Here is a 23,258-nt window from a genome sequence, read left to right on the forward strand (position 1 = left end):
GGAATAATACAACATTTTAGATATGCTGCTGCCCTAAAATGCCAGCAGCAGTGCACCGTGCGCTCTATTAATGCTCACATGAAATGAAACCATTTAAAACAACGCGAAAAAATTGCAAATCCCCGAATGGAATCTGAGACATTATTTTGCTGCCTGATAGGAAACTTCCTGCGGTTCCCGGCACCGACACTGCAGACCGCGGCCCGCGCGGGACGTCGTAAACCGGGACAGAGCCTGGTCTAAAACGTCCGGTGGCTTGCAAAGCAGAAACGCCGTTTCTGTTGTCCTTGCTTCAGACACAGCACAGCTATTCTAGAGCATCTCTGCTCACACCCTGCTTTTCAAGTTTTTTCCAGGATAAGAATTAAGAGATATTGCTCCATCACTCTGAGCAGTCTGTGCTTTTCCCATTTAATTCCTTTTTTGCTTTTGTTTTCCCCAGGAGGGGTGCATGAAAAGGAAGGGGAGAGGGGGCTCGTTTGCTTCTTATTTTCTTTTAAAGCTTCGTTAATCAGCCAAGCTGCAAGTGCCTCGTCAGCCTTTGCAGAGAGCCGTGCTTGCTTCGGGGCCTGACCCGGGGCGATGCAGAGCCGGCGAGGGGTGCTGCAGCCGGCGGCCTCTCGCGAGCATTTGTCGTGGTCATTTGGGAAGAGCCCTTTCTTTAGAAAAAACATTTAAACCGCAGTTTATAAACCACAGAAATAGAAGAGGCTTGTGTCCGGCCCGTGAGTTAGTGAGCAGGCGAGTGTCTCCGAGCAGCCTTGAACTCCGGTAAACATCTGCATGCTTCCTGTAACTGGTACCGTCACCTTTCCAACAGCTGGAAGAGCCTTTTCCCTTCGCTGCCAAGTTTCCATGAGAATTCGACAACTTCAGCTAATTAATCATTTACGTTTAACCCAAAAGAAGAAACAATGCCATTGTCTTTGGGAGAAAAAAATTCTGTTTTCATTAGCTTCGTAACCCCTTTGCCTTTATGGCAGCGCCCGTAAATATTTGGGCTTGCTTTTAGCTCCGCGCTCTGACGTAGGGCCGGGGAATCGGTGGAATGTGTTGTTTTGCAGTCTCAGATTGTAAAGAGATGCTTTGGCCTAATAAACGCTGCTGCTGGGGTTAGCGAGCGCTGGTTCCCGAGCGGGGTGGCCTGGCCGGGACTCGCTGCGGGAGGGAGAGGGAGAGGAGCCGGCGCGGAGCCGCCGCGCTTGGTGCGACTCCGGCAGCCCAGAGGGTCTTCGGGTCTCCTGGGGGGAAAATCTGAGCCGTCAAGGTGGGGCTGCTCTGGGCAGCTAAAGCCTGGTTCTTCTTGGGGCATGAAGAATAAAAAATGAGAATACGTGCTCTTGTTCGTGGGGAATTTCTGAGGAGTACAATGAAAAATGGACGTGAAGTAGGACCCAGGGACCGTTTTTTTCCCCAGATCGGATCATCTCTCTTTCCCATCTTCTGAGGTGTCTCAGCCTTTGTTTCTTTTCATCTTCAAGGTCTTTCTCTCCCCCCTCCATCTCTCAATACATCTCACATCTACTCTGAGCACGAGCAAGTGGGTGTCGATGGTGGGGCAGAGCGGAGACGTGCGTGAGCGCGTGCGCTGGCGGGACAGCAGCTATCCAGAGGGCCCCAAACTCCCGAAAGCTATTGAGGGCCGTTCCAGATGGCTGCTATTTTATCCTAATTAATCTCCTCATTAGCACTGGATTTGTGAGAGGGGAAGTATTTCCATTAAAATCCTAAAGTGCTGCTTAGATTTTGGAGATTTTGAATTAGTGAGCAATCCAGTTTTACAGTGATGCAATGAAAGAATTAGTGGTTAATGTCTTTGTAGATTCAGTGTTACAAAAATGACCATTTCTGGTCTAACCAGGAACATCTGTGCTGAGGACAGTTGCTTTTCCAGCCGTTTTATGGGGTGATGCAGAACAAAAGAGCTCTGTTTACTTGGAGATCTGGACGTGGAGGGTTGTTGCAGCTTCCCTCCTCCAGAAGGATTTTGAAAGCAAAACACAGTAGAGCGGATATATTTTGGGCTAACATATTGGGAGCAGAAGATGCCAGTAATCCGTGGTTCAGGGTATTTTTGAACTAGCCTGGAAGGAATGGCCGAATTCCTCAGGTCCCGCTCTCCTCCCTCTTCGGTCTGCTGGTTTGTGCTATTCTTGTCAAGTCCACAAGAAAAAGAGAGAGGAATACTTGCAATGTCCCAGACACACGCAGAGAGTGGCCTAGCTAATTGCCTGCACCCTGAGTAGGAATATGTGTATTTATCAGCTGATGAACCTCTTATTTTAAAGCACAGATAGATGCCAAACGTCCCTGCCCTCCGCAGAGGCTGTTATCCTAGTGTCCCACTCTGGGCTCCTCACCCTCCAAGCAAAACTTGAGGAAATCCTTTCTTTGAGCTTTCTCGTGGAGAAAACTCCCCGCAGGTCTTAGCATGAGTGATGGTCACCGCTATAACGGCTCCTTGCTTTTGCTCCCAACGTTGCTCGGCAGGAAGTTTCTCCTTTCTAGCGGGGTTTGTAATCATCTGCATCCTCAAGCCCATCCTGACGTTAGAAGGTTCATACCTTCAACAGCAGCAAGAGGTGACGTCTCTCTTCCCCCGCCAGAAATCGGGGCTCCATGGCCCAGTTAAGGCGACCTTGGAAGGATGCTCATGGCTTCAGCTCTCGTCCCGGACGCCGGGGCTGGGCGATGGAGCTGCGTCCCCAACCCGGCGGAGCGGTGGCCTGGGCTGGAGGTGGCCGGGGGACCTCAGCGGCTCCACGTGCTGCCGGCTGCTTTTGCAGGCATGTGTTTGACTGCTCCGTCTGCGGGGCGTCGCTTCCAGCCAGAAATGAGTCACTCCGTCACACGTTACCCTTCCGCGCGGCTGTGGGAAGAGGGAGCCAAACCGGCTCTTGGCTTTTCCCATCGAGCGCGGCGTCGGGAGCGGCCGCGTCTTCCCTCCAGCGAGCCGGGGCTGGGGAACTCCTGCCCACATGGCACGAGCCCGTGGGAAGCGCTCGGGCCGTGGGTCGTCCCGGCCGCTGCTGCCACCCTCCGCCGGGAGCTGGGGGTTGCTCTCCGGGCGAAAGCGTGGGGCAGCACGGCGCGTGGCGTGGGCGAGCTGCGCTTTGTGGCCGCAAGGAATACGTGTCTGGCAGGAGCCACCAAAACATCCGTTCCTGCCGTCGGCGTTTTTTCTCTCCGCGAGGCTCCGGCGGTGGGTTACGTCCCCGGAGGGACGGCGACCGGCCCCGGCCACGGGGAAACGGCACCCTCGTGCGTGGAAGTGCGTGTAGATAGCGTTTCTGTAGGTATATGCCTATTTTCAGAGAAGGGAGGGGTATGTTACTGAGTTCTGTGCCATCTGGGGACGCAGTACGTGCCCAAGGAAACCTTTATTCACGTAGCTGTTTCTATCCAAGTGCCTTGTTCAAGTCCCGGTTCGACCACAGAAAGCTCAGAGATATTTCCCTCAAACAGCAATTCCTCCCGTTTCCCTCCTCCTGACTCTTCTGGTGCTCGATGCACTGGGGTTTTGTGGCTTGCAAGAAGCCATAACTGAAAGCGTTTTGAGCGCTTCTTTGCAGGGACGGGGTTTCACTTTCTCGTGAAAGGTGGCCCTCACCCGTGGCCTCTGGGTACTGACGAAAGCTCTTCTCTGCAGGCTGGTGGTGGGAGCCCCCTACGAAACCAACGGACAGCAAAGGACGGGAGACGTCTACAAGTGCCCGGTGAACGGTGACACCCACAGCAACTGCACCAAACTCAACCTAGGTACCTGGCAGCCGCCGGGGCGTGGGAGGGAACGGCGCATTTCTGGCACGGCTGGGTGCATGTTGCTTTTTACTGCTCTTTAAAGATGTCCCCTGTCCCGGTGCCCAGATTCTCTCCGAGAGCACGAGGGCAGCAAGTTTAGTGATGATTTTTAGATAAGAAACGAGCTTGGGTGTTCATGTAACTCCTGGTGCTGGGCTTCAAGAAACATTAGGATAAATTCAAGCAACTCAGGATAAAATAAAAAAGACCACTTATTTTTTATTACTTATTTATGATAGCTCAAATCATTTTGTTTATTAATTGATCAGGATAAAACTATCAGTGGATAAAATTCTTCCCTTGCCAGGTTAGCTTGCACTTGCCCTCTTCCTCTTGATTGCACCCGCCTTTGATGCAGCCTGTGTGAGAACTGGGATAACCGGGCTGATAAATAGCAAATGGCTTATTGCGTATTCCCACGTGTGGATGCCACTGCTGGGGGATGCTCGGGTGACATGTCCCCAGGGGAAATTTCCTGGGAGGGGACAGGTTTGCTGCTGGTATTGAGCCTGCCCCTGCGTCTTTGGTATCCAGATAGGGAAACATCCATGCAGCCCCTCCGCCTCGTGGTGCTGCCCCGGCACAAGGAGCCGATGCCGGGGAGGCAGAGTCCCGCGGCCGGATCCCCTCCGGCGCCGGGAAGGACAGCCCTTCTCACGGAGAGGGAGAAAAGTCCGGTTCTTCTATGCCACCGCAGTCTGGGGGTGTCTTTAGTCTGCAGAGGCATAAGCGTAGAGGAGCTCCTCTGAGCCGTACCGATGTCTCGAGCGTGGCCACCGCCAGCCCCCAGCTCCCCGCGTAACGTCGCGATGCAAAAGCCCAGAAGTGCCGTTCGGCCCCTAGAGCCCCGTCAGGAGATCTGCAGATTGGTGCAGAAACAGGGGAAAATACGTGAAGTCAGCCACCAGCTCCCAGCCGTAATAACCCGTTGCAGCAGCACCATAATAACCCACCGCAGCAGCACCCGCGCTGCTGGATGACCGTGAAATACAGCCGCGAGTGCCAGAGGTCAGCTATTCAGCGAGAGCTTGGCCGGCCTCGCGCTGCTCCTCCAGCGCACGTCCCAGGCCTCTCTCCCGGGGTCCCCCTCCCGCAGGCTGATCAAGCCCTGGCCGTGCCGATGTGAGAATTAGGGATATCGCGACCCGACCTTGCCCAAGCCGGCGCAGCGCGAGGCCCTGGGGCCAAAGGGCGAATAATTCCCCTGCACCGCCGCGAGCGAGCCCCAGACCCGCACCGTCGCCGGCCCCGTCCCCGCGGCACAGGGGATGCAGGAACCGGGAACTTTCTCATGATCTTGAGGAACATCGTCTGGGTTTGGGGGAGAAGTCTGGGATTTTTTATACTGGAGCAGCTGTGCAGTTGTCATTTTTCCTCGTTATTAATCTGAAGTACTCTGGGTTTTAAAGCTGATAAGGCTGGAAGAACTTTGGCTCATTCAAAATATTCCTCACTGAAAGTGGAAAAAAATGGGAGCCAAATCTATTTTTATTCGAAAGCATTCAGTTTTCATTTTTCTCTTATTTCTAACAACAACATCAAAATTCTTCAAGGAAATAAATCTCTTTTGTGTGTAAATTTGAATTTTGCTAAAAAGCATTTTTTTCGTTAGAAACAAATTTTGAATGAAAAGATCGATTCCATGCACACATGCTGTTTTTTATTTTTGATTAACGTGTCTAGCCCAGCGCAACCCATTGAGACCATTTGACCAAAGCCAGATGCAGAGCTGCCCTCCGGGGATGTCAGGCTGCAGGAGAACGTGCAGCAGAGGTGACCGTAGCGGAGCGGAGCGGGGGCCGAGGTGGGACCACGTGGTCCTGCAGGTCTGCCGCTTCCTTTCCGTGGAGAAGCAGGCTGGAGGTGTCAGCAGGAGCCAGCTACAGCTGGGAGCATCCCAGTCCGTTCGGCAGAGCTGTGATGCCAACGCATGCCCCTGGGTACCCCCAGCACTTACGCGTGTCTCCAGCACAGGTTAATTATCCATGGCCATAGCCATGATCCTGGTGGATTTGTAACATGCTCTAAAGCCCCCTTTTCTCCCGATTTGCTGCGGTGCATACGCAAGCAGTAGGCTCAAGGGAGCTCAAGGCAAGGCGGGGTGCCCGTGGCTGAGGCGCAGGGATGGAGTGAGATGCCGGTGGCCAGCCATCCTCACCTTCCTGCAGCTCCTGAGCCGGGGCGGCTTGGCCCTCCTGCCCTGTGGGTCTGCGCCACGTGGGGATGGGCCAAACCCACCAAGCGGGGCTGCAAGAAGTCCTGGGGGGATGGGCTATGAGCAGAAGCCCTTCCAGTTAAATGGGAAGAAGCTTTTGTGTTAGAAATGACCTTGAGCTCCTCGGTGGGAGGCACAAGTGAGACACATGAAGGAGCTTTCCCCAAGCTGGAGACTTTCAGAAGAAGGTTTGTCCAGGGCCGCGTTACCCGGTGTAGGATGCTGAGTTTGGACTGACCTCCCTCGCTCTCCGGGCTGTGGGTCCAGTTTTGCATTTGGGGGCTGAGCCTCCCCTCGGTTTCGACCTCAGCAAGGAACTTCCAAAGGCCGCAAAAACCATCAAAGAAACCTCCCAGTTTTACCAGCCCCATGAGCCAGCGTGCACGGCCGTGTGCCCAGCGGCTGCCCGGCCACCACGGGCTGAGCTAGTTTTGACACCCTGATGAAACAGTGCTGGAGGAATGAACGGATCAGACAGTGTTTTTGTTAAAGCTAAAAGATATTAACGTTAACCCAAATAAAGGGTTGCTGCGGGCTGTTCCCAGTTTCGGGATTGTGACAAGAGGAATGGAAGAAATGCAGAAATATAAATCAGATGCTAAATGCGTGTTGGGCCAACAGTAAAAGACGAGATGCTAGAGCCACTTGGAGTGTTATTTCCAAAGATTTACTATGTAAGAAATGCAGTTTCTGACTTGCTATTTCATTCCCTGCAAGGCATGTTTCTCTTTGTTGGTTATGGGATTTAGGAAAAAAAGCCTTATCTTGACAATGGCTTCAAACGGAGCATGAACACAAGTGCCGCAATGTAAACAGGGCAGAGCTATCTCTTGGGCTTTCAGCTGGATCCGCTCTTGCTCCGGAGATACAGGGGAGCAAAATGGAAATGCAGATTTGCGCATTCGTGAGAGTCGTGCGGCCGGCGCGTCGCCCGGGCCCGCTCCGCTAACCGCCCTGTTCTCTCTGAAGGAAGAGTGACGCTTTCCAACGTCTCCGAGCGGAAGGATAACATGCGTCTTGGTCTGAGCCTGGCCACCAACCCCAAGGACAACAGCTTCCTGGTAAGAAACGGGACGGCTGCAGTAGCTCTCCCTTCCTGTGCAAGGAGCTGAGGCTTTTCTGTAATATACAGAAGTATAACTGTATAAAGTTATATAAATATGCAGACATAAATATATGCATATATTTATATATACACATGCACATGCAGGTACGTGTTTTTCAGCAGCTTTGCATCAGCTATTTGCTGTTTTATGATTTAGCTTTCAGGTTCCTGAGCCCAGTGGGGTGGTCCCACCCCAAACCACCGCACCAACGGTGTTCAAACACCCTTCCCCATCGAGTGATGCTCCAAACCGAGCTTTGTCGACCTCGGCGACTGCGTTTGTTGTTGCACGGCACATGCTTCTGCACGGCACCGACGGGCCGTGCTCCCTTATCTCCGGGGGGAAAAGGTGCCAAAGGAGAGGAGACCCTGGAGCTGGTCTCTGCCACATTTGGCAGGTTTCTCCTCCAGCTCCCACTTCAGCAGGTCCCAAGCGGACAGGAATTGCTGAACCCTATTTGCTGCTCTTTAGCACCTCTAAAGCAATGGCTTAATAAGTGGCAGTTTTAAAACTGTCACTGATGCTTTATTTTTTCCTCATTTTTATAGGCCTGCAGCCCTCTCTGGTCCCACGAGTGTGGGAGCTCTTACTACACCACAGGAATGTGCTCCAGGGTGAACTCCAACTTCAGATTCTCCAAGACCGTGGCTCCTGCTCTCCAGAGTATGAGAAACAATCTGTTTTGTAGCCTCTAATGCAAACCCAGCTTTTGAAGTTAAAGAGAATTTTTGTTCTTTAATCGCACCAGTACCATTGAGAAAACAAAGCAATGTCAGTATTGTAAAGGAGGCAAGATAGTAGAGGAAATTCTTGCAGGAAAGTGATTCAAAGGGGATTGCATACGCGGACATCTGGTAAACATTTTCCTTTTGATTGACACTAGGGGAAGACAAAAAATACCTTATTCTTCCAAAAACAGAAATAAAAGTATCCAGAATATTTTATCAGCACAGTTAGGAAGTCAAAATAGGGAAAGAATTCAAACCCTGGCCACACAGTACAAAGAGCTCATTGACTGAAAGCTAAACATCTTGGCCCAAATTTGTAAACTCGGGTGCATAAAACTAGGACCTGGTTTTATTCGGAGGTTTTACATAAGCCTCCTGGTTTTCCTGGAGGTGCTAAGAAATCGCAGAGGCTGGTGCCTTGGAGGGGCTGGGGTCCCTGCAGGACTCCCCGGCCGGGCGCGGGTGCCGGTGGCCAACCGCGCTTTTTGTGCGGCCGGGCTCTCCCAGCCCGGCACGGCAGAGCCCCACCACTCACCAGCCCGGCCGCCCTCGCTGCAGGACCTGGAGGAGGAACCTGCCGCGGGGTGATCGGTTCTTACAGCCTTTAGCAGTGTCGCTTCCCTCCTTATGACCAGAAGATGCTTTTAGCCCCCGCTGCGAAGGCTGTTGGTGCTTTAGAAGGAGGAAGGTTAACACGCGCCGTGTGTCGTGCAGCACGTGCGATACGGCAGATAACGCTTCTCTCCAGGTCGTGGGCTTGAGGGGGAGTTCAGAGGCTCATTTGAACCCGCTCGTCTTACCTAGCTGACGACCATGTTCACTGACCACCCCAGTGTGCAGCTGCTTACGGGGTGAACACCCGCTACATGGCTGCAGTGACGAGCTCGGTGATCGAGTGATGCCTTTGGAAAACTCAGCATCTTCTGGGTTTCTGCAACTCTTCTAAACACTGTTAGGAAAAGAAGAGCAAGATAGACAGATGACTTTGAATGATTTTCTCCTTCTAAAACCAGTCACTTTCCTAAATCCTTCATGGCTCTTGCTTTTGAACTGGGCCCTGGGGTCCTCGATGGGGTTTTTGGCTTAGATGTTACCGAGGTTTTAATGGGAGCTTGTCTGAGCAAATGCCAGGCTTACGTTACACAGCGAGTGCAGACGGGTGGTGAGCCTTGTATCAACAGAGAGGAGAAATAAGCCTGTACCCCCGCAAGCGAGCTCCTCGGCACACGCGGCGCTTGCAGGGCTGCCGCCGTCCCGGCTCCCGGCGGAGGTTGCGCTGGAGTCGGACGCGTGCTCGCGCGTCGCCGAGCCGGAGCCGCGAGGCTTCCCGTGGCCATCGGAGGACTAACGCACGAGTAAAGCGCTGCTCCGGCCTCTGGCCGTGTGCAACCAGATGGAGGTCCACATCTGAGGCAGAGAAGGTATCGCTGGGTGCTGTTCTTAGCAAGTTTTCCACCTTTTCCTTGGCAGAGACAAGGAGTGTGGGTTCTCTCTGTCTCACTGAAGTGAATACGACCTGAAGGTCTTTGTGAATGATTGAAATAAGATTTTTCAAACAAATCATAAGAGCGAGTACCTGGCTGCAAGGAATAAAGCCGTAAATTTCCTCGTCACAAGCGTTGCCAAGGTCTTTCAGTAACACCCTGCGTATTTTTCACAGGATGCCAGACGTACATGGACATAATCATAGTTCTGGATGGATCAAACAGCATATATCCTTGGGTTGAAGTTCAGCACTTCCTGATAAACATCTTGAAAAAATTTTATATTGGCCCCGGCCAGATTCAAGTAAGCCCATGCGCAGCTTGTGCCTTTCTGCGTGCTCTGCATTTCTGTGTGCTTCTCCCCCATGTCATGCAGCTTCCCCCAGCCTTTTTCAAAGTCCCCTTGCTGCCAATTTGTTGTAGTTTGGCACCATGCTTTTTCAAAATAAACTTTCAACGTATGTATTTTAAAGCCAAGCCCATGGAAATAGTGCTTACATTAATGTCCTTAAATGAGCTATGGAGCGAGGAGCAACCCACACCCTGGCTGGGCCAGGGGAGGATGAAATCGTGTGGAAATGCAGAAGTAATGCCCCGTACGGGCACAGCTCATTGCAGCCGCGAAGAGCTCCCCATCCTCTTCGCATCGACAGGCATGGGGTTATGTGTTTGTAACACCCCTTTAATCCCTAGGTTGGAGTTGTTCAGTACGGAGAAGACGTCGTCCATGAGTTTCATTTAAATGACTACAGGTCTGTAAAAGACGTGGTAGCAGCTGCCAGTCACATAGAGCAAAGAGGCGGCACCGAAACCCGGACAGCCTACGGGATAGAGTTTGCTCGGTAAAATCTCTCGCCTTCACGTTCATTCTGATAACAAGTTTAAGATCATCATCTGTTTTTGTTTCCTCCTCTCTCCCCCCACCTTTCTGAGCTCTCAGCCCCCTCAGTGCAACCTCCCGTCTGCCCCAGCCTGGAGGCTCAGCTCTTCCTCACGCCCACGTTAGATAGCTGGGAGCTTAATAAAGCCCTGGACCACAGCTCCACCTCCTTATTTATCTGGGATAAGTGCCCATTTCATGCAAATTTTTACTGCATCCCAGAGCCAGGACCTGCCTGCTTTTCTTGCTGCAGATCTGGGGCGTTGTGCTGAATTAGAGGGGTCCCGCCTGAAAGAAGCCAGGTCCCCCAGAGGAAAGTCCCCTGCTGAAGCCCACCAGGCTCCCCGAGAGCCCGGCAACCCCTGGCATCCCCCGGGCGGGTGGCGGGGGCCCATGGGCACGGGCCGCGAGGGACCGCGGGGGCCGCGGGCACGGGCCGTGAGGGACCGCAGCCCGCCCGGCGGCTCTGAGCAGCCCGGGGCATCTCTTCACTTGCAGCTCGGAAGCGTTTCAGAAAGGTGGCCGGAAAGGGGCAAAGAGAGTAATGATTGTAATCACAGATGGAGAGTCGCACGACAGCCCAGACCTGGAGAAGGTGATCGAGGACAGCGAGAAGGACAACGTCACCCGCTATGCGGTGGCTGTAAGTAGAGGGGGCCTGTCGTGAGCCACCGGCTGCCACAGTGGGCACCTCGGCGGTGGGCACCACGGCTGAGCCCTGCGTCTGCCTTTCAGTCCCTGAGCACTAGACAGAGCGGCTCCTTGGGAGCAACTTTTTATGGGAATTACCAGCCATGATTTTGGGGTCTTTTCCTAAGTATGTCTATGACCTCGTGCCTCAGTTTCCCCATCTGTAAACTGGGCCCTCACTGACAGTGCCACCGGGATATAATTCACGTGTACAAGTCAGATGTGACCCCTGAATGAAAGACACCCCACCACGGGCAAGGCCGGGGCTGCTGCGTGAATTACGGTAGCTTCTTGCTCCCCGATTTGCTCCTGGAATCGGATGTCAGGCCGGGGAGGGAAGCGCAGACTTTACGGCTCCTTGCGAGCGGAGGCCTCTCGTTTGGGCGATTTGGAACAGCTCTATCCATTGTGCGAAAACGCCTGAGACCTGCATTTTTATTTCAAACCTAGGTCCTGGGTTATTATAATAGAAGAGGAATCAATCCGGAAGCCTTTTTGAATGAAATAAAATTTATAGCGAGCGACCCAGACGACAAGCATTTCTTCAACGTCACAGACGAAGCGGCACTCAAAGACATTGTGGATGCGCTGGGGGAAAGGATATTTAGCTTGGAAGGTGAGCGATGCTCGTTTCCGGCGCTCTAACAAGGACAGATTGTTTCTAACCGCGCTGCGATCCTCCGGGCCGGCCTGGAGAACTGCTTCAGATGTGCTGACGCTGGCCGTTAACGTGCCTGCTGCATCCGAATGGACCGAGCTGGGTGTTTCTCTAACGTCGGTCTCTCCATTTGCTGCAGAGCATTAAGTCAGACTTTGAGCATCTCCCTTTTCCTAATTCTGTGCTGAGGAACATCCTTCTCCTGAGCTCTTTGCACCCCTCGGGCTGAAGGATCTCGCATCCCCTCTTCACCAAAGGTCACCTAGAAGTTTTGGCAACCTTTATTTGGAGAGCTGCGTTGGCTCTGTAATTTATAGCAGACATTAGAAATTTGGCACGCGAGCAGTCTGCGAGGCAGTCACTGTCTTTCACTTACCCATCAAACTCCATTCAAATCCAGCCAAGTTTTAAGCAGTCAAAATTCACCACATGCCGGCTGCCAGGGATACCCTGGAGTGTCAGACATTATGGGATTATGAGAATAATGTGGGATTTTTTAGTTTATTGGCCAAAAGATCGGGAAATGTTGTTTTATATCAACCTAAGCAAAAGCGATCTGTCTACCTGCCAGAACGAACCTCACCTCACCCACCCCAGGATCTGGCTTTTGTCGAATAAGGCAGTGCTTTCTTTGTGACAAGTTTGTTTCTTCAGACTAAATTTATCTAAACTTCATAGGAAAATTGCATACTGAAACAAACAATGGAAACAAAAGACGGAGGGTTTTCACTTAAAATGAAACATCATAGGGCTTTGGCTTGCAGGATTTTGTTGAGACCACTTCACAAGCGCCCCGCCAGTCCTGCCAGCTAGCTTGGTCCAAGCAGCTCAACATTTTTCTGCAGCAGAAAGTGTCACCTGAAAAACTTTACCCACTTGTAAAGATGAGGTTAAATCCTCTAAACCCCCATTTCTATGTGATTCTGCAGGCAGCAGGGAGGAAATGCAGAGCTCACAGCATTTACCCTGTGGCTCGTTAGCACTGCAAGCCAGCGTAATTGTGGTGATTTAAGGGGAAATGGGCACATTTGCACCAGCTGAGGTCATTTGTGCTCCAGGCTGGGCAGAGGTGGCTGTTTGTCTTGCCCAGATCCACCAAGCAGCCCGGCTTCTCCAGGAAAGCTTTCCAGTAAGTACAAATTCCTTTTTATTTTAGGAACCACCAACAAGAATGAAATCTCCTTTGGACTGGAAATGTCCCAGACTGGATTTTCATCACATATTGTGGAAGTAAGAGAGCAAATGCCTTTGTTCAGTTCCTGCTTGTGCATTTATTGTGGGTAGCTGACCTGTGGAAAATGGGTGGGATGGGTTTTAGTGCATGAGGTCAGGCTGTAAATACAAGTCTGTGGCAGTTTTAAGATGCGTTTAAACTGTGCTTCAACATTTAATCTGAGCCTTTTGTGTATCTCCAAGAAACAGCTATTTTTCCCAGAGCAAATAGAGCCTAAAGCTTAGAGGAGGTATCCAGAATTTTACTCTGTATTTGCTCCCTCACCCTGTAAGGGAATCAGTACTATTAAATAGCTTCCGCATTTGTTTCTAAGACTGCACTGCTGAAGTGAGCACAGGTCTTGCCTGGAGGCCAACTTCACCCCTAGCACAAATTCAGCAAAACCTCAGGCCCTTTCTCAGCCGTGCTGTGCTGCTGGGGACAGTCAGGGACCTTTGTTTTCAGGCTGCCAACAGGCTCCATGGGCCGGCAGCTCCGAGCTAAAAGTCAGCAGGGATTTCTGCTCAGGCTCTGGCTTAAAAACAAAATAAAACAAAACAAAAACACAGCTTGAAATATCAAAATGCACACAGAGCTTGGAGGAGGTGGAGCGGTTAAACCGGGATGGTGTCCACCCCGGGCTGGCAGGGGCTGCAGGCTTGGTGTGGGGTGGGAGGACCGGCTGCAGACGCTGCTCTAATCCAGTTTTTTCCCCCCATTTGAGAGGTTTCTCCCTGCTTCTGCAAATGGCAAGTGTGGTTTCTGGGAGGGACTGCTCTGCTGGTTTTCTCTTCCACCCTCTGTAGCGTCTAGCACGTACATTGCCTAGGAATCGGGCTTTTACGGGGACCGATGGTTGTTCTCGCACAAGAACAGCCCGTCAGGTTCCCCTTGTCTGTCTCAGCCCTCTGGCATGAATCAGCTCTGCCCGTTTGGGCAGCGAAGGGGAGAATTGCCTGTGTTTAGCAAGAAATACTGTAAATGGAGAGAGGCCAAGAAATCGGCTCTGAAGCCACCTGAATGTGAAAAAGGCAACAGAGTCTGTCCAAATCCCGGCCATCTGGAAAGACTAGCTAATCTCCTGAGAGCACCTCGCTGTGCTTCAAAGCCTGGTCCCAACCCTGCTGCTGCGCTCAGCCCAAGTTCACGGCAGCGCTTCAAAACTGACCCAAAGCTGCTCACGACATGGAAAAGGAAGGGCCCCGAAGCCTTGGGGGTGGCTGGGGCAGCGTGATGGGGCTTGGGAATGACGTTCTCCAAAGCCTCGGGGGATCCTGGTGTCGCTGGAAGCGAGCAGGAGCCGCGCTGTGGGATCCCGCTGCAAATCCCTCGCTGGGCACGGGTGGCTTTAGCGAAGTGCGCTAACCTGTCTAATTAAGAGCTGAAGCCGGGGTGTTAACCCACTGCCGAGAGCCCTCCCTGGTACAGGAACCTGAAGGGGCTTTAAAAGTCTACCTGAGCCACACGCCTGCCTCTCTGCCGTCTGCTAATGAGCACAGTAACGTTGCTCTCCAAAATCTGCAAGCTTAATTTGGTGCAAAACAAAGAGCAACTGACCTTGCACTGAGCGCCCCTCTTTAAATGCATTTTAGTGCTAGTCAGACTTCGTGTTTGTGCACGCTTGCAATTAAGCCGCCCCTGAGTTGCGGTTTGGGAGTGCGGTGCTGCTGATGCTGCGATCCGTGGGGGTCTCCTTCGAGGGGGGCGTCAGGGCAGGAGCCGTGGCCGCGTGGCAAGGGCAGCCTGGGGTGGCCTGCGCGGAGCCTGGGACACCGCTGGTCCTCTCGTTGCACGAGGGCTGGAGGGTGTTCCTCGCCATCTGTGCAGTTTGCCTAGATTCAGAGACATTTGCTGTCCAGACTTCTGACTTTTTGAACAGCCAAACGCCCCGATGTTGAATGCTTTCTCCCCCCAGGACGGGATCTTGCTGGGGGCAGTGGGTGCCTACGACTGGAACGGAGCAGTCCTCAAGGAAACCAGCAGCGGGAAGGTCATTCCTCTCCGAGAGTCCTATCTCCAGGAGTTCCCAGAAGAGCTGAAAAATCACGGCGCTTATTTAGGTAAGCGAGCCAAAACAGGCTCTGTTTCCAGGGCAGAATTCATAATTTTACACTTAATAATAGGAAACACAAAATATTTCACCACTGACTAATGTTTGCCAGTGCTCCCAGCACATGCTGTAAAGTGCCCAGCTGTCTGCGAGCTCCCGCCTGTGCGAGACCTTGCTGCTACCCTTTGCTCGCTGATAAAGTGTAAGCGAGCCCCTCACCTGGGAGGAATCCAAAGCCTGCCACAACGTACAGCACAGAAGTGTTTAAATGCAGAAATAATTCAGACGTGAGCTCCGGCCAGTCCAGGTCATCTACAGTATTTACTGGAACGGTTTAGAAAACACTGATGAAATTTCATGCCTAGGGAGGAAATACCTGCTGTGTTAATCCGTTCCATGTGCAGCCCTCGAAGCCCCAGAGCTGTAAGAGCAGCCCGGCGTGCACGGCGAAGCCTCTCCTGGGCCGTGCGTGCCAGGCTGCCACGAGCTGTCCCCTGCGCGGGGGCCGCGGGGCGGATCGTCAGCGTCCCGGAGCTCATCCCTCTGTGCCGGGAACGCCAGGAGCCCCAGGACACGTGGTTTTCCTCCGAGACGTAGTAGGGCTGGACTCTGGGGACAGCAGCGGAGTATCATCCCGGTTTGGCTGTCAGTGCCTGGCGTGGGGACCGCTACAGTTGTGCAAAAAATGCTCATGGCAATACGTGGGAGTTTTGTTTGACCCTATCTTTGCCGTTGACTCAAATAAGAAAAACAGAAGTATTACGAAAAGGCCTGTGTGTCTTGCTGCAAAGCAGCCCAGTTGTCCCAGCTCCAGGACCAGGGTGTTTCTGAGGCCAGTGCTTTGCTTGAGGAGGTCGACACCAAGGGAAAGGGGTCCATTGACCCCCACAGTCCTGAGATACTCAAAATCCAGCTGGATACGGCCCTGAGCAGTCTGCTGCAGCTTCAGAGGTGGCCCTGCTTTGAGCCTCTGATAACTTAAGTAGCTTTTAAAACAGACTGAGAGTGTGCAAGGACCTGGAGCTAGCTGCGGGGTGACCGACGGGACTCTGTGGCCTCATGGCCTCAGCGTTGTACTCCTCTTTAAGCTCTTACAGTCCGTGGAGGCTGCCAAGCGCCGCAAGCCTGACGCATGGTATGCGGTGTTGGTGATCCCTGTGCGGAAAATACCCCTTGGGGACAGGAAAAACGGCTCCCTTGGGGTCTTTACCTCATGTAGGGGTGTTTGCATGAGGACTCGTGAGCAATGCTCTGCGTGGTTTTATTGCACCGTGAACGTTAACATCAAACATCAGCAAAACCTTCCGCGCTCGTGACGTTGTTCTGGACGCGGCGTTTGCCGGGCTCTTCCAGGAGTGAGGCCGCAGGCAGGTCTGCTGTGTGTGCACGCCACGTCACAGTTTGTTTAACTTCATACGAGCCGCGAAGTAAAACGCTTATCAGGCAGCAAATTGGGCTCGCCTTCGATGAAAGCAGGGTTTTGCCGTGGTTTGCCAGCTGCGTCAGCCCATGCCAAAGCTGTAGGTGAGGACCGGAGCAGGCAATTCAAAGCAGAGGTCGCAGCAGCTGGGCTGGCTTGGATGACTTTATCTTTGAAGAAATCTCCATTTATAGCTTGCCGATCTGGGAAGCGGCCAGAGTCGTGTTAGCGGCTTGCAATTAATGGAAAGCAGCTGGCGGGGGAGGCTGGCAGCTGGCGGGGGAGGCCAAGCGCCGCGGCGGGAGCCGGCGTCCCGCTCGGGCGTCGGGGCAGGGCTGCCGGCACGCTCAGCGCTCGCCCGTCCCGCCGCAGGTTACACCGTCTCCTCCGTGATGTCCGCCGAGCGCCAGCGCATCTACGTGGCCGGCGCGCCCCGGTTCAACCACACGGGGAAGGTCATCATCTTCACCATGGACAACAGCCGAAACCTCAGCATCCACCAGGCCCTCAAAGGCGAGCAGGTAGGGCCGCCGCGCTCTTCCTCCCCGTCGCTGGCTCTTCCGCCCGCGGGGGTGGCCCCGCGTCCGCCGACCTCCGCGTCCCCCCCTTCCAGATCGGCTCCTACTACGGCAGCGAGATCAGCTCGGTGGACGTCAACGGCGACGGCGTCACGGACGCGCTGCTGGTGGGGGCCCCCATGTACTTCAGCGAGGGCCGGGAGAGGGGCAAGGTCTACGTCTACGCCCTGAGGGAGGTGGGTGCCGCCGCGGGGACGCGCGCGTGGCGGCGGGGAGCTCCCGGCGGCGGTGGCCTGGGCCCGTCTGAAGGACGTGTGGGGCTCGGCCGCTTCCCTGCTGTCATGGCGGCTGCTCAACTTGAGGATTTGCCTGTTTTTTCCCATTTATAGACTGTCTCCGGGGAAGGGGGTGGCTCGCTGCTGGCCAGGGGAGCCCGGGCCTGGTCGGCCTGTTATGGGGGAAAGGCCGGTGTCTCGGCAAATCCTCGTGTCAGGGCCGAAATGCCACTTTTGGGGGGCGACGAGGTGGTCTTGGCCTCTCCCCGTGGGCCTCAACATTGGGTTCATGTATCCCCTCGTCACAGGTTTGGCGGAGGGCAAAGTCCCACAGCCCCGGGGAGGCTTTGGCCCCCTTCACCCCGGGCCACAAAGCCGCCATCCCTCCCGGCGGCCGCAGGGCTCCGCGCACGGGGGCTCGAGGCAGGGACAAGAGGGAGCCCCTTCCTCTCTCCCTGCCATCTCCTGGCTTCCACACCGGCTCCGGGGGCTCGTCCCGCCTCCCCGAGCAGGGCCAGGCGGGGACAATGGCGGCTGGCTGTTCCCCATGGCGCACACTTCCACCCGGGAGCGCCGGGCGTCCGCCTGGCACCGAGGCACCGCGGCTCTTCCGGAGCCCCTGGATGAAAGGCTCTGTGGGCGGCAGGAGCTGGGCTTTATTTACTTTGCAGGACTCTTAAGGGATGTGTCTGTTTGTTTGCCTTTTGGGGTTTTCTCGTCTTCCCAGGCTTGCCGCTGATGCTTTTTCTTTTCTTCTTTTTTTTCCTTTTCTTTTTTCGTCTTTGGCCGGTTTTGCAGGACCGCTTTGTTTCCAGCGGGGCCCTCGACGACTTGCAGAGCTACCAGAACTCCCGGTTCGGCTCCTGCATCGCCGCGGTCCCCGATCTCAACCAGGACTCCTACAACGACGTCGTCGTCGGAGCGCCTTTGGAAGACGACCACCAAGGAGCGATATACATCTTCCACGGCTTCGAAGAGACCATCCTGAAGAAATACAAGCAGGTATTGGTGCTTCGCTTCTCCTCTTTCTGCGTTATGGGCACCAACAAAGTCAAAGGAAGTTTGGCCGCAAATTTCCAAGGCCAGGAATTCACATCCAGCATTTAAGTGTTACTTGCTGTTGCTAGGTACGTTTTCTTGTGATAGGTCCAAGACAAAACAAATGTTAGATATGGAAAATAGGCTTGCAATTAGGGGAATGCTTAGCACTTAGTGCAATGCTTTAAATAAAATATTAGAATCATTCACAAAAAGTAGGAAAGATGCAAAGTAATTTTGGTAGAAATTTCTGGATGGCACATCTGGGGAGAAACTGTTCTGATTTCCTGGAAAACTCTAACTGGTGCAATCACTTGAGAAGTGATGTTTTTAGTAATTTAGTCATATGGTGGAGACTTGAATTGGCCAATCTCTGTGGACGTGACTGCAAACAGGCTGTCACAAGAGCGACAGCCCTGTGCAGAAATGAGGCAGGGAGGTGGCTCGGCGGGCTCCAAGTGCTGGGTGCCGGGCTGCGGGACGCTCACTGGCCTCGGGAGGCTTCGCCCCCTTAAATTCAAATGAGCGCTCTAAGCCCGGCACCCCCATTCCCACATACATTACTCCTTCACCTCCCAAAATGCACGTCTGCCTTCACGTGCAAATGCCTGCCTCGGCTCGCTTCTGACACAGAGGTTTCCTTTGCAGGCAGGCAGCGATGCTTCTACCAGAAATGAGGCTGGATTTTTCCCTTTTTGCTTTTCAGAGGATAGCAGCTGTGGACCTCGGACCAGGCCTGATGTATTTTGGATGCAGTATCCATGGACAGCTGGATCTGAATGAAGATGGGCTCATAGACTTAGCAGTTGGCTCTCTCGGGAATGCCGTGCTGTTATGGTTAGCTATATCTCATCTGGCACTGTCCCCTGCCCCAAGTTCACTGCCATATGTTGACGCTTCTTAAGATCAGTTTTGCCCTTTAAATCTGACCAGTCTTTCCACAATAAAAATCCCCTGTCTGGTGGGGCCACGGGATTTCAGATGCTGTCTTACAATGCAGTCGAGGCCTATAAGGATATCAGAGTTATTTTGCATTGAGTTTCATCATTAGTTCCCCAGAAGTTTCAAACCAGCTAATTTATTTACTGTGATCTGCCCAGATTCCCTCTGTTCTTATTTAATAAGACAATTTAATATTTTCAAATACTGATTTATGTTTGGAAAGTCCCCTGAAGCTAATAGGACGGATTCTAGCTGTGCCTCGCTGCCTCCAGCAGAGATGTGCTACACAAACCCACCCCAGGGTCTGGCTTGCAAAGTGCTGTGTACGCACAAAGGGCCAGATCCTGCTCAGTGTCAAGTTTGTTCACTGGCGTAAGCAGGAGGCAAATGTGTGTGTGGCAGAGTGATCTTATTCTTCAGTTACTATGCAGCCAAGCTAAGGCTAGATGAGCATGCCTCTGTGGCCTTTGGTCATCCTCAGCGCCTTTTGATGCCAAGGAAAAGTGTCAAAAGAGTGTTTCTGGAGACCTGGGAGCCTTCTGGAGGCCACTGCAGTCATGTGCAGGTGTCTCACGCAGGCGGGAGATGATGCTGAGCTCAGCGGTGGGTGGGACGCCAGCGAGTGAGGCAGCAAGTTCCTCTGGCCCCAAGGCTCGCAAAGGCCTGACGCTGCTCTGCTGGCCGCAGCAAAGTGTGGTCAGCCTCACAACACGTCTCCTTATCCCTTGTTTGCCCTGCAGGTCCCGCAGCGTCGTCCAAATCAACGCCAGCATCCGCTTCGAGCCGTCCAAAATCAACATCTTCACTAAGGACTGCAAGCGGAACGGGAAGGACGCCACTTGCATGTCAGCCTTCGTCTGCTTCACCGCAGTCTTCCTCTCTGCCCACTTCCAGACGGCCAGCGTGGGTAAGCGGCACTCCTGCTCTCGTGGCACTGCTGCCCACATGAGGAAAACCCGTTTCATTTGTTCTTTAGCTCTCCAGCCGTAAGAAAGAGCACAGCAGCCCTGCTTTCGCTGAGGGAGAAGAGCTAAGAGCTTGGTATATTTGGAGGAGTGTGCTTGTGCCATCTGGCACATCCTTTTTCTACCCAGGCCCCACTACTTTTGCCCCTTACCCTGGCTCATAACTCTTGCACCAGGGACTGCAGCACTATTATTAAGCAGTGCTAAGAACCACCCCAAGGCTATAACGTTATTAGTGTTTAACTTCTGTCTCATCTGTCCTCTGGAGCCAAGCCCTCTCGCAGGTCTGAGGGACTTGCAAGATGTTTCATGTCTGTATGAGTGTGAAAATGATTCCAGTAATCACACAGCTTGGCCACTCTGAGCATTAAGCAGGCCCCGTAGTTGGGTCCTTTACATTCAGCATAATACTTGGGCACGTTGGACACGCTTCTGAAACATCTCCTTTCAGAAAAGGTGTCACAAAAGCGTGTCCCATTTCTTCTATGGTCTCTGCAAGAAACGATACCGGCTCCCACAAAAACACAGAGCTCATGAGCTTCGTCTCAGAAGGACATCTGTGGACCATATGCGTACGAGTTTCACTAATATCTCAGAGAATCTCTTTGAATTTATTGGCTAGCTCTGCCTTTAAAACGCTGCGTATTGCTGTGACCCTGAGTCTACCCGGAGGTTGCCCGTGACTCAGCTGGAGCACGAGGAAATGAAAGCAGCATGCCCGCCTGAAACCCGCGCCGACAGGCAGCAGCAAATGCTGTTAGAGGGCCTTGCATGACAGACGAAACTGGGTCCCAACCAAAGCCGAAGGAAAACTTCCCGTTCCCTAGAGCAGGGATTTTGACTTGTGCTGTCGAGTACAACTCCTGTAATTACGGAGCTTACAGGGCAAGAAGCGAGTGATTCCCCGTTCCCCAGAAGAGCCAGCCTGTGGAGGGTGCGTGCTGGGGACTGATGCCGACTTCTCGCTTGCGTGTTTTGCATTGCATTGATGTAGTGGGTGCAGATTCCCTGCTGCTTGGCACTGGGTTTGTGCAGCTTCTGTTTCTCTTCAACAGCACCGCAGGAAACAAATGATTTCCCAGTAAAGCATTTAAGAGAGGACAATGCACCAGGGTAGCAATGCCTTTACAACTGGTTTAGGCCATCAAGTGAATGTATATGAAGCAAATATTTGTATGTTCTGTACAGCTTTTTTTCAGTGTCTTGAAACAGCCCGTCTTCAAAGTTCCTCATTCAGCCTGGAATGTGGATGCTTGAAACAAAGTCATCTGTTTAAAAAATCCCAGCCTTTTCTTTTATGGTTTTTATATGCTCTGCTTTGAACACGCACGCTGTGTATGGGCTCAGCTATGCAGATGGACACAAGCAATACAGTGCAGGCTTTTAAACCTTCCTTATTTGTTTTAAGAGGCTTTTGACCTAGCAATCTTCTTAGAATGGTAAAGCAACAACTACAGACCGTTTTTTTCCTTAGTGTGCTCCATCTTGTGCCACTTCCAAGGGTAACGGATCAACTTACCTCACTAGCAGGGGAATAGGAATTGGAGCGCACAAAAGCGTGTTGTTGGCCTGGTCTTGTTATAGAACAAGGGTCGCCGCGGGGAGAAACTCTGACCTGAGCTGCTCTCCTTCCAGCCATGGGGTACACTGCCACCATCGACGAGCGGAGGTACACCCCGCGAGCTCATCTGGACGAGAGCGCGGACCGGCACGCTCACAAGGTGCTCACGTTGCTCGCCGGACAAGAACACTGCGACAAGCTGAACTTCCACGTGTTGGTAGGTATAAAGGAGGACGGGGTGGCATCTTCTCTCCTGCCCTTCCTGCAGCCAAGGGGGAGAAGCCCACGCCTGTAGTGGGGCTTGAACCTGCCTGAGTGGGGCCACCCTTTGCAAAGAGAAACTGCAAAGCAGTGACACACCAGGGCACAGAGAGAGGAGCTAAGTGGAAGTGCCTCAAAGGCCTTACGTGGCTAGAAATGAGGCCGAGCTTAATCTCTAAGCCCGGATTTATTATCACCAGGTTTGATGTTGTTAGGGACAGATCCTGTCCAAGGGAGCCGCTGGAGCCTTACAGCTGGTCAGTCTCAGAGATGTGACTTCATCGCAATCCCAGCTTGCACTTCGCTTTCTTCTGTAAGCCTTGGCCGTGCCAGGGCTGCCCGCGGGGACTGCGTGCACTCGTGACTCTTGGAGCAGGCTGTCCCTCCCACTCCAAATTCAGTGAAAACCCATATTGATCTAAAACCAAAGGCTTTTGTGTCAGTCCCCAGGTACTCTTTCTCTGCACTCCTCCTACCATCGGGGTCCCCTTCCCCCGGCATCGGCGGCCAGTGAAACCCTCTGCGTCGCTAGCAGAGAACAGTCGATGCACAGAGCTGGCCAAAATCAAGCATTCCCGGTGAATGAGGAGAATTCGTCGGAGGCCAGAGGGGGCTGTGCTGCCAGACTGGCTCAGCCTCAAACCCCAGCCTGAACTGCCCTGAACTTCTGGGAAATTTGATTCTGAAGTTTGAGACCGAGTTTGTGATTTAGCCCAAGAAGCATCTCACTTCAGAGCAGCTAGATGCGCTGCACACAGCTAGGCTGACACATGAGAACAGCTTACCCAGCTATGGGAAAGGTGCACCTTTGTTACTGGCCCAGTAAGTCCCAGGTAAGGACTGCCAGGACAGCTCTGTGCAGGGCCATCTGCCTTTTCAGAGCCAGCATCTCCAGGACGAAGCGTTTCTTGCCCTGTCAGACACGCACAGCTGGGCGTTGCACAGCACCGCTGAGTCTGTGCTGCCTCTGTCGCTATGTAAGGATTAGCTGGAGAGATAAGGTGATTACGTACCGAGTATACCAAACCACAAAGCTTTTATTTCATAACACAATCAAGCATGCCTGTGATTCTGCCTTACTTGGCTCTCTGACCTAGCTGCCCTTCATGAGGTGGAGGCCTGCCTTCTTTATGTCTTTTATCTGCTGTAGGACACAGCTGACTATGTGAAGCCAGTGGCGTTTTCCATAGACTATGACCTGGTGAGCCCTGAAGATGGTCCCATGCTGGATGATGGCTGGCCCACTTCCCTCAAGGTCTCGGTACGTAGCAGTGCTTGGAGGAGAGTAGCAGGCACAGGATGGTGCAAAATGGGTCACAGCAGTAGTTTGTACTGACTCCACAGGCACCTTTTCTCTGGGTATCTCACAGCCAACGTAGCTCACCAAGAGGCAGAGGGAACTGCGTAACTCCATCCCTTCCTTGGGAATTTCAGCCAGACGCACAGCCCCTTC

At 53.1% G+C, this 23,258-nt stretch overlaps 1 protein-coding gene across 2 annotated transcripts in view; it reads left to right on the forward strand.

Annotated features, from left to right (window-relative positions):
- The window catches only part of ITGA11 (integrin subunit alpha 11), a 60,457-nt gene that overhangs the window by 15,879 nt on the left and 21,320 nt on the right, over window positions 1–23,258 (forward strand). For both annotated transcript variants that reach the window (XM_026110727.2, XM_026110726.2), the window contains exons 3-18: window positions 3,650–3,759; window positions 6,986–7,077; window positions 7,671–7,785; window positions 9,511–9,638; window positions 10,028–10,176; window positions 10,713–10,857; window positions 11,355–11,520; window positions 12,719–12,792; window positions 14,691–14,835; window positions 16,618–16,766; window positions 16,859–16,999; window positions 17,837–18,040; window positions 18,783–18,913; window positions 19,759–19,925; window positions 21,619–21,761; window positions 22,956–23,066. In XM_026110727.2, the coding sequence (XP_025966512.2) occupies window positions 3,650–3,759; window positions 6,986–7,077; window positions 7,671–7,785; window positions 9,511–9,638; window positions 10,028–10,176; window positions 10,713–10,857; window positions 11,355–11,520; window positions 12,719–12,792; window positions 14,691–14,835; window positions 16,618–16,766; window positions 16,859–16,999; window positions 17,837–18,040; window positions 18,783–18,913; window positions 19,759–19,925; window positions 21,619–21,761; window positions 22,956–23,066 (2,170 nt within the window). The remainder of the gene's footprint in view (window positions 1–3,649; window positions 3,760–6,985; window positions 7,078–7,670; window positions 7,786–9,510; window positions 9,639–10,027; window positions 10,177–10,712; window positions 10,858–11,354; window positions 11,521–12,718; window positions 12,793–14,690; window positions 14,836–16,617; window positions 16,767–16,858; window positions 17,000–17,836; window positions 18,041–18,782; window positions 18,914–19,758; window positions 19,926–21,618; window positions 21,762–22,955; window positions 23,067–23,258) is intronic.

Source organism: Dromaius novaehollandiae, chromosome 10 (genome assembly GCF_036370855.1).
Source record: "Dromaius novaehollandiae isolate bDroNov1 chromosome 10, bDroNov1.hap1, whole genome shotgun sequence".
Taxonomy (NCBI): domain Eukaryota; kingdom Metazoa; phylum Chordata; class Aves; order Casuariiformes; family Dromaiidae; genus Dromaius; species Dromaius novaehollandiae.